The 13,967-nt window shown below is 40.4% G+C and overlaps 1 protein-coding gene and 1 non-coding gene across 2 annotated transcripts in view; one reads left to right on the top strand and one right to left on the bottom strand.

The window, feature by feature from the left end:
* The window catches only part of CEP350 (centrosomal protein 350), a 115,323-nt gene that overhangs the window by 22,899 nt on the left and 78,457 nt on the right, over positions 1–13,967 (bottom strand). The window contains exons 29-31 of the mRNA XM_070396928.1: positions 7,210–7,421; positions 2,219–2,363; positions 1,291–1,451 (exon numbers count right to left, since the gene is read on the bottom strand). Of these exons, the coding sequence (XP_070253029.1) occupies positions 1,291–1,451; positions 2,219–2,363; positions 7,210–7,421 (518 nt within the window). The remainder of the gene's footprint in view (positions 1–1,290; positions 1,452–2,218; positions 2,364–7,209; positions 7,422–13,967) is intronic.
* On the top strand, positions 9,142–9,248 carry LOC138996537 (U6 spliceosomal RNA). The gene has a single exon (XR_011468815.1). It is a non-coding gene; the product is annotated as a U6 spliceosomal RNA (small nuclear RNA).

Below are 13,967 nucleotides of genomic sequence, written 5' to 3'. Positions count from 1 at the left end.
AGCTGACTTCTGGGCACATAAACAGGGACTTGAATATTTGATAAATTTAATTACAAAATGTAGGACAAACACATGTTTGGTGTTACCAAGAGGAAAATTAAAAGGACATAAATTTTGGCTAAACCTAACAAAGAGCTTTCTGATACTTAGAGCACCTCAAGTCCAACAATGAAACCAACTGCCTTGATAATTTGAAATTTCCTTTTACTAGAAGTGTTTGGGTAGAAGCCGAATAATCTTCTCTGGTGATGCCACGAGAAGGGATTCTTGTGATGAGTAGGAAGTTCCAACCAATTCTATAATGAACACTAGGTTGGCAGAATGTATGCAAGCACTAGAGAAGCAACCAGAGGCAGAGACATTAAAGAGGCTAAGCACACAGTAGAGGCAAGACGTCAAATACTGCCAAATAGTCTGATGACAGTCGGAATAGGAAGGGACAGCAAGAAGCTTTATAAAAGGGAATCAATGGCATCTGGTGACTGAATGGATAGGAGAAAACAGAATGAGGAAGCTATCAAAATCAGGTTTCCAGCCCACAGAATCAGGGAAGGCTGCTAGCTTCTGGGAGAAAAGGCAAGTTTAGAGTTATTTAGGAACCATCCAAATAGTACAAAGAGCCATACTAATAAGTTGTGTGGCATGAAACATCATTCTTCTAACAATAAAAAAAAATTTTTTTAAGGCAGCAGCAACAGCCTGGCCAGTTGCTCAGTGGTTAGAGTGTTGGCCCAGACAAGTGGGTTGCAGAATCAATTCCCAGTCAAGGGCATGTACCTGGGTTGCAGGATTCCCACCCCCATTGGTCAGGGCGTGTGCAGGAGGCAGCCAATAGAGGTGCCTCTCACATCAATGTTTCTCTCTCTCTCTCTCCCGGCCCCCCCTCCCCAGCTCTTTCTAAAAAAAAATTAAAAATCAATGGAAAAGGGCAGTAATAATTCCAATAGCTAGAATTATTTACCTAATGGTTCTTTGCTTAAGAGAGCATGGTTAGTAATCTTTCTTTCATGGGTGTTTAATCTTTCTTATTCAGAAAAAAACCTTATTATAATACTTAAATTCATTTTAATACTATTATTGTATTTACTATTTTAATTTAATATTTAATTTAGTGTTATAAGCAAGAGTTTGTTTAGATAGCCTCGGATTTTTATTTTCAGAGTTAGAATAAAATGTGACATCAAGTAATACTGAAAAATCCTAATTCATTACTTTAATATATTAAAAACATCTGAGGCATCACATCTGCATTAGCCCTGACATTATAAACACCTTCCCCCCATGTCTAACCTCTAACTGTTTGATCAGGCTGGCTTCCTGGGCTTTCAGTCTTTCCTTCTGCCTTTTTTTCTGTTCCTTCTTCAACTGGTCCACAACTGATTTTCTTTTCCGCAGCTCATCTTTTAGAGCTCTGATCCTACCTTCAATGTCACTCTGGTCAGATGTAGTTTCTGAAAGAGATATAAAACCTTTTATTTAATTTTAACTTAAAAATAAAGTTAACTAAATAACTACTAATGAAAAGCAGCAATGTAATATTCCATTTAAACAAAGCCAGTCTAGAAACTAATACAAAATAATATTAAGTAAATGGTAAAGGAAAAATAAATCTTAAAAAAAAGGCAAAGTCAACCTAACATTTAAAAATAAGAAATTTGAGCTTCTGAAAAATAATGTATTAGTGATTTGCTATCCTGCTTCATCACCTCCCATCTCTCCTCATGGTCATCGTTAATTCATTCAAGAAACATTTAATAACTACCTACCATATGCAATGCAAAGGACATTGCTAGGTTCTGGTGCTACAACTGTTAACAAAATATAGACTCTCCTTTCCAGGAGTCTGTATTCTAGGAGGGGAGACCTGCTGGGTAACATTTGGTTACAACTGATGTGCTGTCTGGTGTAACAAGTGGAAGCACAGAGCACAATAGGAACATATAAGGATGCCTGACACAGAAAAAAATACTATAAATGCCTGATGAATAAATGACGCCCGTTAACACCAGATAATCTAAGTTTTTCATATGTAGTGTAATTGGGGATATAATTAATTATCAATGAAAAGCCAAGAACTATGAAATTTAATCCTGGCAAGAAAAAAGGCTTATGGCAAATGTAACAAAGGATAACATCATACCAACATATGGTTAGACAAAGCTTATTAAGAAAATTCAAGTATGGTACAAAGTAAAAAACTCTTCTTTATTAGTCTTACCTGACTGTGTCATAGATACTGACTCATCTGACCAACTGTAACTGGGTTGATGGGACTTGACAGGTGGACGACATTGCCCTCCAATCTTATAACTTCCTTTGCTGGACTCCAGCTTTGACACAGACGTGCAGCTTTTGGGAGGTGACTGTGCAAACAGAAAATCTAAATGAGAACTGGTCTATGATATAGTTGTAAATTCTATTTAAAACTCCAGATATTAACCAGTTACAAATATTATTTACAAAGAATTTTAAATAACTCTATGATTTAAAAAACGAAAAAACACTATAAATTTTACAAAAGATAAGACGTCAATTTTTTAAAGGAACAGAAAAAAGTTATGGAAAAACATACTTTAAAAGATGTTTATAATGAACTAGTAATAATTATTGTATAAGTGATATTACCTCTTATTCTTTTTAATTTAAAACATACTAAATTGGGGTGGTACAGATATCTCTTCAACATAGTGATTTTGTTTCCTTTGGACATCTACCCAGAAGTGTAAATGTTGGATCATATGGCAGTTCTCCATCAACAAATAGATGGTATATCATGTATGATGGCACGGATAGACCCTGAGGGCAGTATGCTAAGTGAAATTAAGTCAGAGAGAAAAACAAATACTACATGATCTCACTTGTATGTGAAATCTAAAAAACCCCCACAAACTCACAGAAAAAATAGATCAGATTTGTGGTTACCAGAGATGGAGGGTGGGGAATGAAAGAATTGAGTGAAGGTGGTCAAAGATAAGAACTTCTGGTTATAAGATAAATAAATACTGGGGATGTAATGTGGCATATGATGACTGTAGTTAACACGGCTGTGTGGTATACTTGAAAGTTGCTGCCCGAGCTGGTTTGGCTTGGTGGATAGAGTGTCAGTCTGCAGACTGAAGGTCCTGGGTTCAATTCTGGTCAAGGGCACATGCCTTGGTTGCAGGCTCCTTCCTCAGCCCTGATCAGGGTGTGTGTGAGAGGCAGCCAGTCGATGTGCCTCCCTCACATTGATGTTTCCCTCTTTTTCTCCCTCTCCTTTCCACTCTCTCTAAAAATCAATGTAGAAATATCCTTGGGTGAGGACTAACAAACAAACAAAAAAGATAGTAGATCCTAAAAATTCTCATAACAAGGAAAATGAATTTTTTGGTAACTATATGAAGCGATGGATGTTAACTTAATGTGGCAATCATTTCATAATATGTGTGTCAAGTCATTCTATGCTACACACCTTATACAGTGTTATATGTCAATTATATCTCAATAAAATGAAAAAAAATTAAATACTAAGTATGTACTACTTGTATTGAAGGAAGAAGGGAAGCAAACAGAGCATAAGAAGACTGCCCACAAGAGATTACTAAGGACATACTTTCTACCTTGATGTCAGCTGGAAGTGAGAAAGCCTGATCTGATTCCTTGCTGTCAATCACTTCCTATCCCTATGACTCTGGGCAAGTTTCCTAGCCTGCTAAGCTTCAGGCTGAGCACTGTGAGGTTAACCACATAAGACATTCAGCATACTATGTGGCCCTTGGTAACTAAGTACTCAATAAATATTATTTTTATTATAAAAACCACTTTAAGGTACACTAATTTTGATTGTCTTTATATATTTTCTTGTGAGAAAACAACACATTTTTAGTATTCGATCAGATAGTGGCTATCCTGAACCTCAATAAGGATGCTAGGTAAAATCTAATCAATTTATAGCAAGTGATAAATAAGATTGTGTAAAAAGGCATAGCTTGGTTGCAAATTCCCAGAAGGTAGGAATCATGTAACAAGTAAATTATATATACAATAAGCCCATTTACAGATAATAACCAAGAAATCACTAATATGAAAATGTCATTAAAATCTTTTTACAAACTGCCCTAGCTGGTTTGGCTCAGTGCATAGAGCATCAGACTGCAGACCGAAGGGTCCCAGGTTCGATTCCGGTCAAGGGCACATGCCTGGGTTGTGGGCTCGGTCCCCAGCTGGGGGTGTGCAGGAGGCAGCCAATCGGTGATTCTCTCTCATCATTGATGTTTCTATCTCTCTCTCCCTCTCCCTTCCTCTCTGGAATGAATAAAAATACTAAAAAAAATCTTTTTACAACCTAAAAGCTCTGTTTCCAAGTATGTGCACAAAGCATTGGAATATTTTGCAACATAACATGGGATGGGCTCTTCATTGGATAAAAAAATGATATCTATCATCTAAATTTTTCAGATGTTGTCACACACGTGAATCTGACTGATTTTCCAACAGGGAAATGCTATTCTTTCTTCACATCCACAATAAACATACACTTTAACAAAGTATATTCCATTCTGAATTTAGGTGAATTACTTTTTAAAACAATGACAGGCTTTCACAATGTTTGTGTCCATTTAATATTTGGTATTTTTAGGTTAATTCCTTTATATACTTTATAAACTCAAGCTAAAAAGAAAAAAGTTAAGTCTATAGCTTAAATTTTTACCAGCTAAATTTTATTTATGAAGTATAGAATTAAGAACAATGTGGAAAACATTTCTTATTCTAAAAGTGACCACTATTCTAATTTAGAATCAATAACCATTTTAGATCCTGCCTTAAAACGATGAAACCTTACTTTTATTCTGACTGAGTTTATAGAGCAGTTTTAAACTACACTAGAGGCCCGGTGCACAAAAATTTGTGCACTCGGGGTGGGGGGGGGTCCCCCAGCCCGGCCTGTGCCCTCTCGAAGTCTGGGACCCCTCGGGAGATAACGACCTGCTGGCTTAGGCCTGCTCCCGGGTGGCAGAGGGCAGGCCCAGTCCCTAGGTGCAGCCCCTGGCCGGGCTCAGAGCAGGGCCGATTGGGGAGTTGGGGAGCCGCCCCCTATTATGCACAGAGCAGGGCGGATCAGGAGGTTGCAATGCCACCCTCAGTCACGCTCAGGGTAGGGCCGTTTGGGGGGTTGGGGCACCGCCCCCTGTCACACTCAAGGCAGGGTCAATGGGGAGGTTGCGGCGCCACCCCCTGTCACGCACAGAGCAGGGCCCATCAGGGGGTGGGGTGCTGCCCCCTGTCACGCACAGAGCAGGGCTGATCAGGGGTGTTGGGGCTCCGTACCCTGTCACGCACAGAGCAGGGCTGATCAGGGGGTTGAGGAGCTCCCCCCTGTCACTCACAGAGTAGGGCCGATAGGGGAGTTGGGGCACCACCATCTGTCACACACAGAGCAGGGCCGATCAGGGGGTTGAGGAGCTCCCCCCTGTCACTCACAGAGTAGGGCTGATAGGGGAGTTGGGGCACCGCCCCCTGTCACACACAGAGCAGGGCGGATCAGGGGTTGGGGTGCTGCACCCTGTCACACTCAGGGCAGGGCCAATGGGGAGGTTATGGCTCTACCCTGTCACACACAGAGCAAGGCCCGTGGAGGGGGGTTGGGGCGCCATCCTCTATCACCCACAGAGCAGGGCCGATCAGGGGGTTGGGGCGCCGCCACTGTCACACTCGGAGCAGGGCCGATGGAGAGGTTATGGCTCTACCCTGTCACACACAGAGCAGGGCCGATCAGGGGGTTGGTGTGCTGCACCCTGTCAAACACAGAGGCGCAGGGCAATCAGGGGATTGGGGAGCTCCCCCCTATCAGGCATAGAGCGGGGCAGATAGGGAGGTTGTGGCCCCGCCCCCTGTCACACACAGAACCGCAGGGCGATCAGGGGGTTTGGGCGCTGCCCCCTGTCACGCTGATCCCGGTGCCAGGAGGCATATTACCCTTTTACTATATAGGATAGAGGCCTGGTGCACGGGTGGGGGCCGGCTGGTTTGCCCTGAAGGGTGTCCTGGATCAGGGTGGGGGTCCCCACTGGGGTGCCTGGCCAGTCTGGGTGAGGGGCTGAGGGCTGTTTTCCGGAAGCGAGTGACTGAAGCTCCCAACTGCTCCTTGTTTTCTTTTTTTTTTTATTCTGGGCCAGCTTTAGCTCTGAGGCCTCGCCGCTGAAAACATCGATACAATGTTGCTAAAGCCCGGCTGACTGAAAGCCGTTTCTGGGCTTTTGTTTAGCTTCTTATTTGCAACATAGTACATAATTGCTTAGAGTTGCAACTGAGAGGCCGGAAAGTGACGCGGGGGAACGTTGGAGTTCGTAGTCACTGAAGCAAGCGAGCCTCATGTTCGCTTCCAGCTGCCTGGCTGCTGGCCGCCATCTTGGCTGACAGTTAATTTGCATATACTCACTGATTAGCCAATGAAAAGGGTAGCGGTCGTACGCCAATTACCATGTTTCTCTTTTATTAGTGTAGATTATAGAGCAGTTATAAGCTACATTTCAGAAAAGACACACTGTTTAAGCTCTTACTGTTTCTATTATTATGACAAAACAGATTTTAATAATTTGTGATATTCCCACATATTCTTTCCTATACCCTCAATATTAACAGACTTAATTGCATATAATTTTATAACTGTCACTAAAGCAAAAGGTCAGATATTTATAAATTTTTAGAAGTCAATGAAAAGCTTTATTTTTGCTCAAATGTCATATACTATGTTAGTTATGATAGTTGACACTGTCATTACCAACAAGACTATAACTGTTAATAATATACCTTTTAGACAGTTTTTTCCAAAAGCTTTAAGATATCCTATATAATAAAAGGCTAATATGCAAATTAACTGACCGGCAGAACGACCAGTCACTATGACGCGCACTGACCACCAGGGGGCAGACACTCAATGCAGGAGCTCCCACAAGGGGAGTGCCGCTCAGCCAGAAGCCTGGCTCATGGCTGGCGAGTGCAGCGGCAGTGGCAGGAGCCTTTCCCGCTGCAGCGGCAGAGCTAAGGATGTCCGACTGACGGCTTAGGCCCGCTCCCCACCATGGGGAGCGGGCCTAAGCCGTCAGTCGGACATACTCCAAGGGCTCCTGGACTGCAAGAGGGCGCAGGCCAGACTGAGGGACTCCCCACCACCATCATGAGTGCACTAATTTTGTGCACTGGGCCTCTAGTAAATATATATTAACTTACATGTTTACTAGGAGAAGTAGAAGATTCCAGTTCTTGTGAAAAAACCATGTCTTCAGTAAGTATACTGTGATCTGGACTACCAGGCTGCTCCTGAACTATGGACTCAGAAGGTCTATATTCAACAGCAGGGCTGCCTAATTCTTCTGGAATAGAGCTTTCACTGTGCAGATGAGAGTAGGAAAGTACTGGAGATTCCGCCTCACTTGCTATTTCTAGAAAGAGAGGGTGAAAACAAAAAAAAGTACACAATCTTGGTCAAGGGAAATATTCCACTGTTATACTTTATATTTATTTTTAGCATAATTTCACTAGTTGTATTTAAATATAAGTTTTTAGTCCTATCATTTAATGAACCACATTTACTATAAAGTCTATTAGTCTAATTGAGAATTTTGGCCCACACACACTGAGAGATTATATATAACATATAATCAGCAATGACAGTTACTGACACCCTCAGTGTTTGTGAAGATGAAGAACAATTACAGCTATTATATTCATTGGTTCAATAACTTTGGAAGACTATTTGGTAGAATTTGGAAAAGATGAAAACTCTATGATCAGCAAATTCACTCCTAGGTATACATCCTAGAGAAATCTTGCATATAAACCGCAGGAGATATATACATGGTCAATAGCAGGATTGTTATAATGGTCAAAAACTGGAAGAAATGCAAATGTCTATTGACAGTAAAAAGAATAAATTATGGTATATTTATACAATGAAATGCTACATAGCAATAAAAATGAGTAAAGTATGGCTTATGCACCAATGGAGATACACTCTGAACTTAAATTAGCACTTTCAGAATCTGTAGCACTGTCTTGCCTCTGGAATTTCCTGTCCATTGTGGCCTGTGCTCTTTCTAAGAAAACAGAAATATGTTTGACACTAGACAGAAAATGCTTTTATTTTTAACTTTCACCCAAGGGTATGCTTTTTTAAAATTGATTTTTAGAGAGAAAGGAAGGGAGAAAGGAGAGAATGAGAGAAAGAGAGAGAGAGAGAGAAAGAGAGAGAGAGAGAAAGAGAGAGAGAGAGAGAGAAACATGGATTGGCTGTCCCATGTACACACCCAGACTAGGGCTAGAACCAACCCGCAACCTAGGTATGTGCCCTGACTGGGAATCAAATCACAATCTTTTGGTGCATAGGATGATGCTCCAATCAACTGAACCACCCAGTCAGGGCTAAACAGAAAATACCTGACATTATCTACATATATAAAAGTCTAAGCGACCATTACAACCAGTCAACTGAACAATCAGTCAACATTACGCGCACTGACCACCGGTGGGCAGATATTCAACACAGGAGCTGCTCCCTGGTGGTCAGTGCACTCCCACAGCCAACCTCCTGCAGCCAGCCAACTTCCTGCAGTCCCTGGCCCTGGCCAACTGGCCCGGATCAGCCCTGACTGGGACTGGGCGAGACAGCTCCAATCAGCCCCGATTGCTCGCCAGGCCAAGGGACCCCACCTGTGCACAAATTCGTGCACCGTGCCTCTAGTATTGTATAATCTTAAGAATGGCAATTGCTTTCCTTCTTTGTATCTACAGATACAATGCCCCACAAAAATTTGGTTATATTATACTTTGGTGGTCAGTAATGCTAACATTTGATATACTTAATTCTAAACCCCACTTAAGATTTTGGGTCTAATATCTGTAAAATAACTTTATTTAACGCTAGAGGCCCGATGCACGAAATTCGTGCAAGGAGCTCAGCCCCCACCAGCGCCGCCTCTGCCTCGGCCCCTGCTGCCATGGCTTCATCTAGAAGGTCTTCTGGAAGGACTTCCGGAAGGATGTCTGGTCTAATCAGCATATTATGCTTTTATTATTATAGATAATACCTATACCCCAAAGTAAACAAGGATAACCTGATATTTAAAAGCACTTCCGTTTAAACGTTAAAAAGGTATATTTTTAGTGCTCGCTTCAGCAGCACATATACTAAAATTGGACCGATACAGAGAAGATTAGCATGACCCCTGCACAAGGATGACATGCAAATCCATGAAGTGTTCCATATTTTTCCATTTGCAACAGCATGGATGGAACTGGAGAGCATTATACTAAGCAAAATAAACCAGTCGGAGAAAGATAAATATCACATGATCTCACTCATATGTGGGATATAATGATCAACATAATCTGATGAACAAGAATAGATCCAGAGACAAATGGTAGGGGAGGGGGGGCGGGTTAGAGAGCAACCAAAGGACTTGTATGCATGCATATTAGCATAACCAATGGACACAGACACTGGGGCAGTGGGGACTTGCCTGGGGTGGGAATGGCTGGGGTGGGGGGCGGCGGTCAATTGGGGGAAAAGGAGACATATGTAAAACTTTAGACAATAAAAATAAATAAATAAATAGGTATATTTTTATATTGTTCATGTGTAGCATAATCAGAATGGTTAAATGAAGGAATTCTAAAAATCCTCAAGGATATTCACCTATTCCAAAATAGAATGTGAATAAATTTTAAATGGTTTAGAAAATGATTTAATTTTTAGGTAGTAGGCAATAAAAGAATCCTCTACAGTTTGGCTTTATGTCCTTCAACATATTTTTTTTGTTGTTCAATAACAATAACATATGCTCATTTTAGAAGTTCAAACAATATAAAAATTGTACAAAGAACATAATGAAAGACACCTGTACTACTACGTCCTGAGAGATAACTACCAAAGGTTCTCCAATCTGCTGTCTGTGGAAGACTTCATTTTGGCAGTCTCTCTCTCTCTCTCTCTCTCTCTTTTTGTCTTTCGCTTATTTTTTAAGTCATAAAAATAATACAAGAACATAGTAGAAAACAAATAACCTTGAAACTGTGCAGATGTATGTAAAGTGATTAATTTATACTAGTGACGGAGAACCTATGACACGCGTGTCAGGTGACACGCGAACTCATTTTTTTGGTTGATTTTTCTTTGTTGAATGGCATTTAAATATATAAAATAAATATCAAAAATATAAATCTTTGTTTTACTATGGTTGCAAATATAAAAAAATTTCTATATGTGACACAGCACCAGAGTTAAGTTAGGGTTTTTCAAAATGCTGACACGCCGAGCTCAAAAGGTTCGCCATCACTGGTTTATATAATTATCCCCAACCACTTTCATTGGCCCAATTTCTGTACCTCAAAAATAAACCAATGGCAGTCAAGTAGGGTTTGCTTTGTGTGCCTTTCTAGACTTTTTACTATACAACCCAACTTTTAAAAAATTAATTTTTTTAAGTTGTGGTAATACACATAACAAAATTTTCAATATTAACCACTTTTAAGTGTACAGTTCAGTGAAGTTAAGTACATTCCCACTATTGTACAATCATCATCACAAGAACTTTTTCATCATCTCAAACTGAAACTGTAAATTTAACTCCCCATTCTCTCCTCCCCAAAGGCCCTAGCAACAATGATTTTACTTTCTATCTCTATGAATTTGACTACTCAAAGGTATCTCATATAAGTGGAATCTATATATGTAAAAAGCCTAAGTGACCAGTTGACCAAACAACCAAATGACCGGTCGCTATGACACTCATTGACCACCAGGGGGAAAACGCTCAACACAGGAGCTGCCCTGTGGTGGTCAGTGCGCTCCCATAGCGGGAGCACCACTCAGCTGACCGTCGAGCGCCAGACACAGGGCTCACGGCTGGCCACTGCAGCCCGAAGACCACAGCGGAGCAGCAGTGAGCTTACCCAGTGGCGGCAGTGGCAGGCACAGCAGGGCTGGGATAAGCAGAAGAGGCAAGCAGGAGCGGCAGGCAGCACTGGGCTGCCCGTTTCAGCCTGATCCCCGCAGGCTACACTGAGGGACTCCACTGGTGCATGAATCCGTGCACCAGATTTCTAGTAATAAAATACTTGTCCTTTTGAGACTGGCTTAACTCACTTAGTATGTCTTCAAGATTCATCAATGTTATAACATGTGTCAGAATTTCCTTCCTTCTTAAGGCTGAATATTTCATTGCATGTATGTACTACATTTTATATATCTATTCATCTATTGACAGACACCAGATTGCTTTTATCTTTTGGCTATTGTGAATAATGTTGCTATAAACATGAGTGTGCAAATCTCTTAGAAAACTTGTTTTCAGTTCTTTTCCATATAAACCCAGAAGTGGAATGGCGTTCTTTGTTCCACCTACATAAGAACAGGTTTAGTTAGTATTGTAAATGGCTTGAATGATGAGCCCCCACCCCAAGACATATAATCTTACTTGGAAAAAAGATCTTTGCAGATGTAATTAAGGATCTTGGGATGAAATCATCCTAGATCAGGGGTGGGCAAACTTTTTGACTCGAGGGCCACAATGGGTTCTTAAACTGGACCGGAGGGCCGGAACAAAAGCATAGATGGAGTGTTTGTGTGAACTAATATAAATTCAAAGTAAATATCATTACATAAAAGGGTACGGTCTTTTTTTTTTTTTAGTTTTATTCATTTCAAACGGGCTGGATCCGGCCCACGGGCCATAGTTTGCCCACGGCTGTCCTAGATTATGTGGGTATGCCCTAAATCTAATGACAAGTTTCTTTATGAGACAAAAGAGAAGACAGACATGGAGAAGATGATTATGTGAGATTGGAATTATGCAGATACAAGGAATGCCTATTGCTTAGCCATCAGAAGCTAGGAAAAGGAAAGAAAGAATTGTCTCCTGGAATCAAGAGTCCCTCCAACACCTTGAGTTTGTACTTCTGGCATCCAGAAGTGATAACATAAAAAACTTTTTAAGCCACCAAATTTGGGGAAAATGTATTCAGGTATGCAATCGTATTTCTTTATGGTTTTTACGCCCTGATACTAATGAAGTTGAGCATCTATTTGGAGTTCTTAATTTGTGAAGTGTCTGCTCTTTTGTCTACTTAAAAAAAGTGTTTTCTTTATTTTTTAACCCTCACCAGAGGACATGCCGAGAGAGAGAGAGAGAGAGAGAGAGAGAGAGAGAGAGAGAAAGAAAGAGAGAAACACAGAGAGAAAACCATTGATATGAGAAACATCCATTGGTTGCCTTCTGTACGTGCCCCGATTGGGGATTGAACCCACAACCCAGGTATGTGTCATGACCAGGAATTGAACCAGCCACCTTTCAGTGTACAGGCTGACAATCAACCAATGGAGCTACTCTGGCCAGGCTGCCTATTCTTTTTTTTTAAACATAGTTGGCATTTTCTTTTTCACTCACAGTAGTAGTTTACATGTGCTTGATACTATCCCTTTGTCAGTCAGATGTGTTGCAAATCTCTTACCTTGTTTTACTTTATGGTGATTAATGAACAGAAATTCTTAATTTATTGAAGTTGAATTTACCAATCTTTCCCTTAATGGTTTTTGTTTTGCATAGCATGTTAAATCTTGCCCTCCCCTGGGTGTCATAAAAATACCTCTCTTATATTGTCCTCAAAAAGTTCTATAGTTTTGTCATATACAAGTTTCTTTCCTCCTTGAGATGGATCTTTTTATATGGTCATGTGGGGATCCAACTTCTTTTTTTTCTCTCCCACAAAAATTTATTGGAGAGTTCCTCCTTTCTTCACTAGTCTGCAAAGTTACCTGTGTCAAAAGTAAAATTTTCTTATGCAGGGGTTTTTTTTCAGGGCTGTTTCATAGTTATTTTGTCTATCTCTGTACAAATATCATATTGTTTAAATTATTATACTTTTAGAAGTCTGCTATCTGGTAAAATAAGTTCCTGCATTTTGTGGTTCTTTTTTAGGGGTGAGTGTCTTTGCTTTTTGGTCCTTTGCTCTTTCATATAAATTTTAAAATGAGCTTATTAAACTTTATGAAGAAATCTTGCAGGGTTTCTGATTTTAATTGTCTTGAATCTATAAATTCAGGGAGAATTAACAAGTTTATGATACTGAATCTGTCTGTGAATATGGGAAAGCTTTCCATTTATTTTGGTCTTCTCTAATGTCTCAATAAAATTGTTAATTTTATAAACAAAGATCATGTACTTTTTGGCATATTTATTCTTAGGTACTTCATATTTTTTATTTCTATTATAAATGATATTTCTTTTAAAAATTAGATTTTTCTAACCAATTTCTGCTATAGACATGTAACTGAGTTTTGTTTATGGATTTTATATCCAGCAACCTTGCTAAACTCACTTATTAATTCTAATAACTGTCATGTGAGTGCTAGATTTCCTATGTGCATAGCTCTATCTGTAATAATGGAGAGTTTTGCTTTTTCCTTTCACTCCTTAGGTCAGCGGTCGCCAACTGGTGATCCACGGACCACTGGTGGTCTGTGAGGTCCAAAAGGTTGGCGACTGCTGCCTTAGGTGAAAATAAGCATCTTTGGCCCTAGCCAGTTTGGCTCGGTGGATAGAGTGTCAGCCTGCGGAACAAAGGGTCCCGGGTTCGATTCTGGTCAAGGGCACATACCTTGGTTGCAAACTCCTCCCCAGCCCAGGCCCTGGTTGGGGCTCCTGGAGGGGACAACCAATCAATGTTTCCCTTGATGTTTCTCTGTCCTTCCCTCTCTCTTCCACTCTCCCTAAAAAAAAAAAAAAGGCATCTTGGTCTTATTTCCAAATCCAGAGGGAAAGCCTTCTATGTTTTATCATTAAGTATGATGTCTGTTTTAAGACTGGTTTGTGCTTTATTACAAATGCTTTTTAGACTTTAGATTGCCTTTTTTGAGTCCACTAAGATGTCATGGATTTTTCCCCTTAAATTTGTCTAAGTCAGACCAGGTCTTTCCATGCAGCGTAGCCTCA

This window comes from Myotis yumanensis, unplaced genomic scaffold (genome assembly GCF_028538775.1).
Source record: "Myotis yumanensis isolate MYYU_CA2020_CCGP unplaced genomic scaffold, mMyoYum1.0.hap1 SCAF_17, whole genome shotgun sequence".
NCBI classification, from domain to species: Eukaryota; Metazoa; Chordata; class Mammalia; order Chiroptera; family Vespertilionidae; genus Myotis; species Myotis yumanensis.
This window is presented reverse-complemented; position numbering and strand designations above follow the sequence as displayed.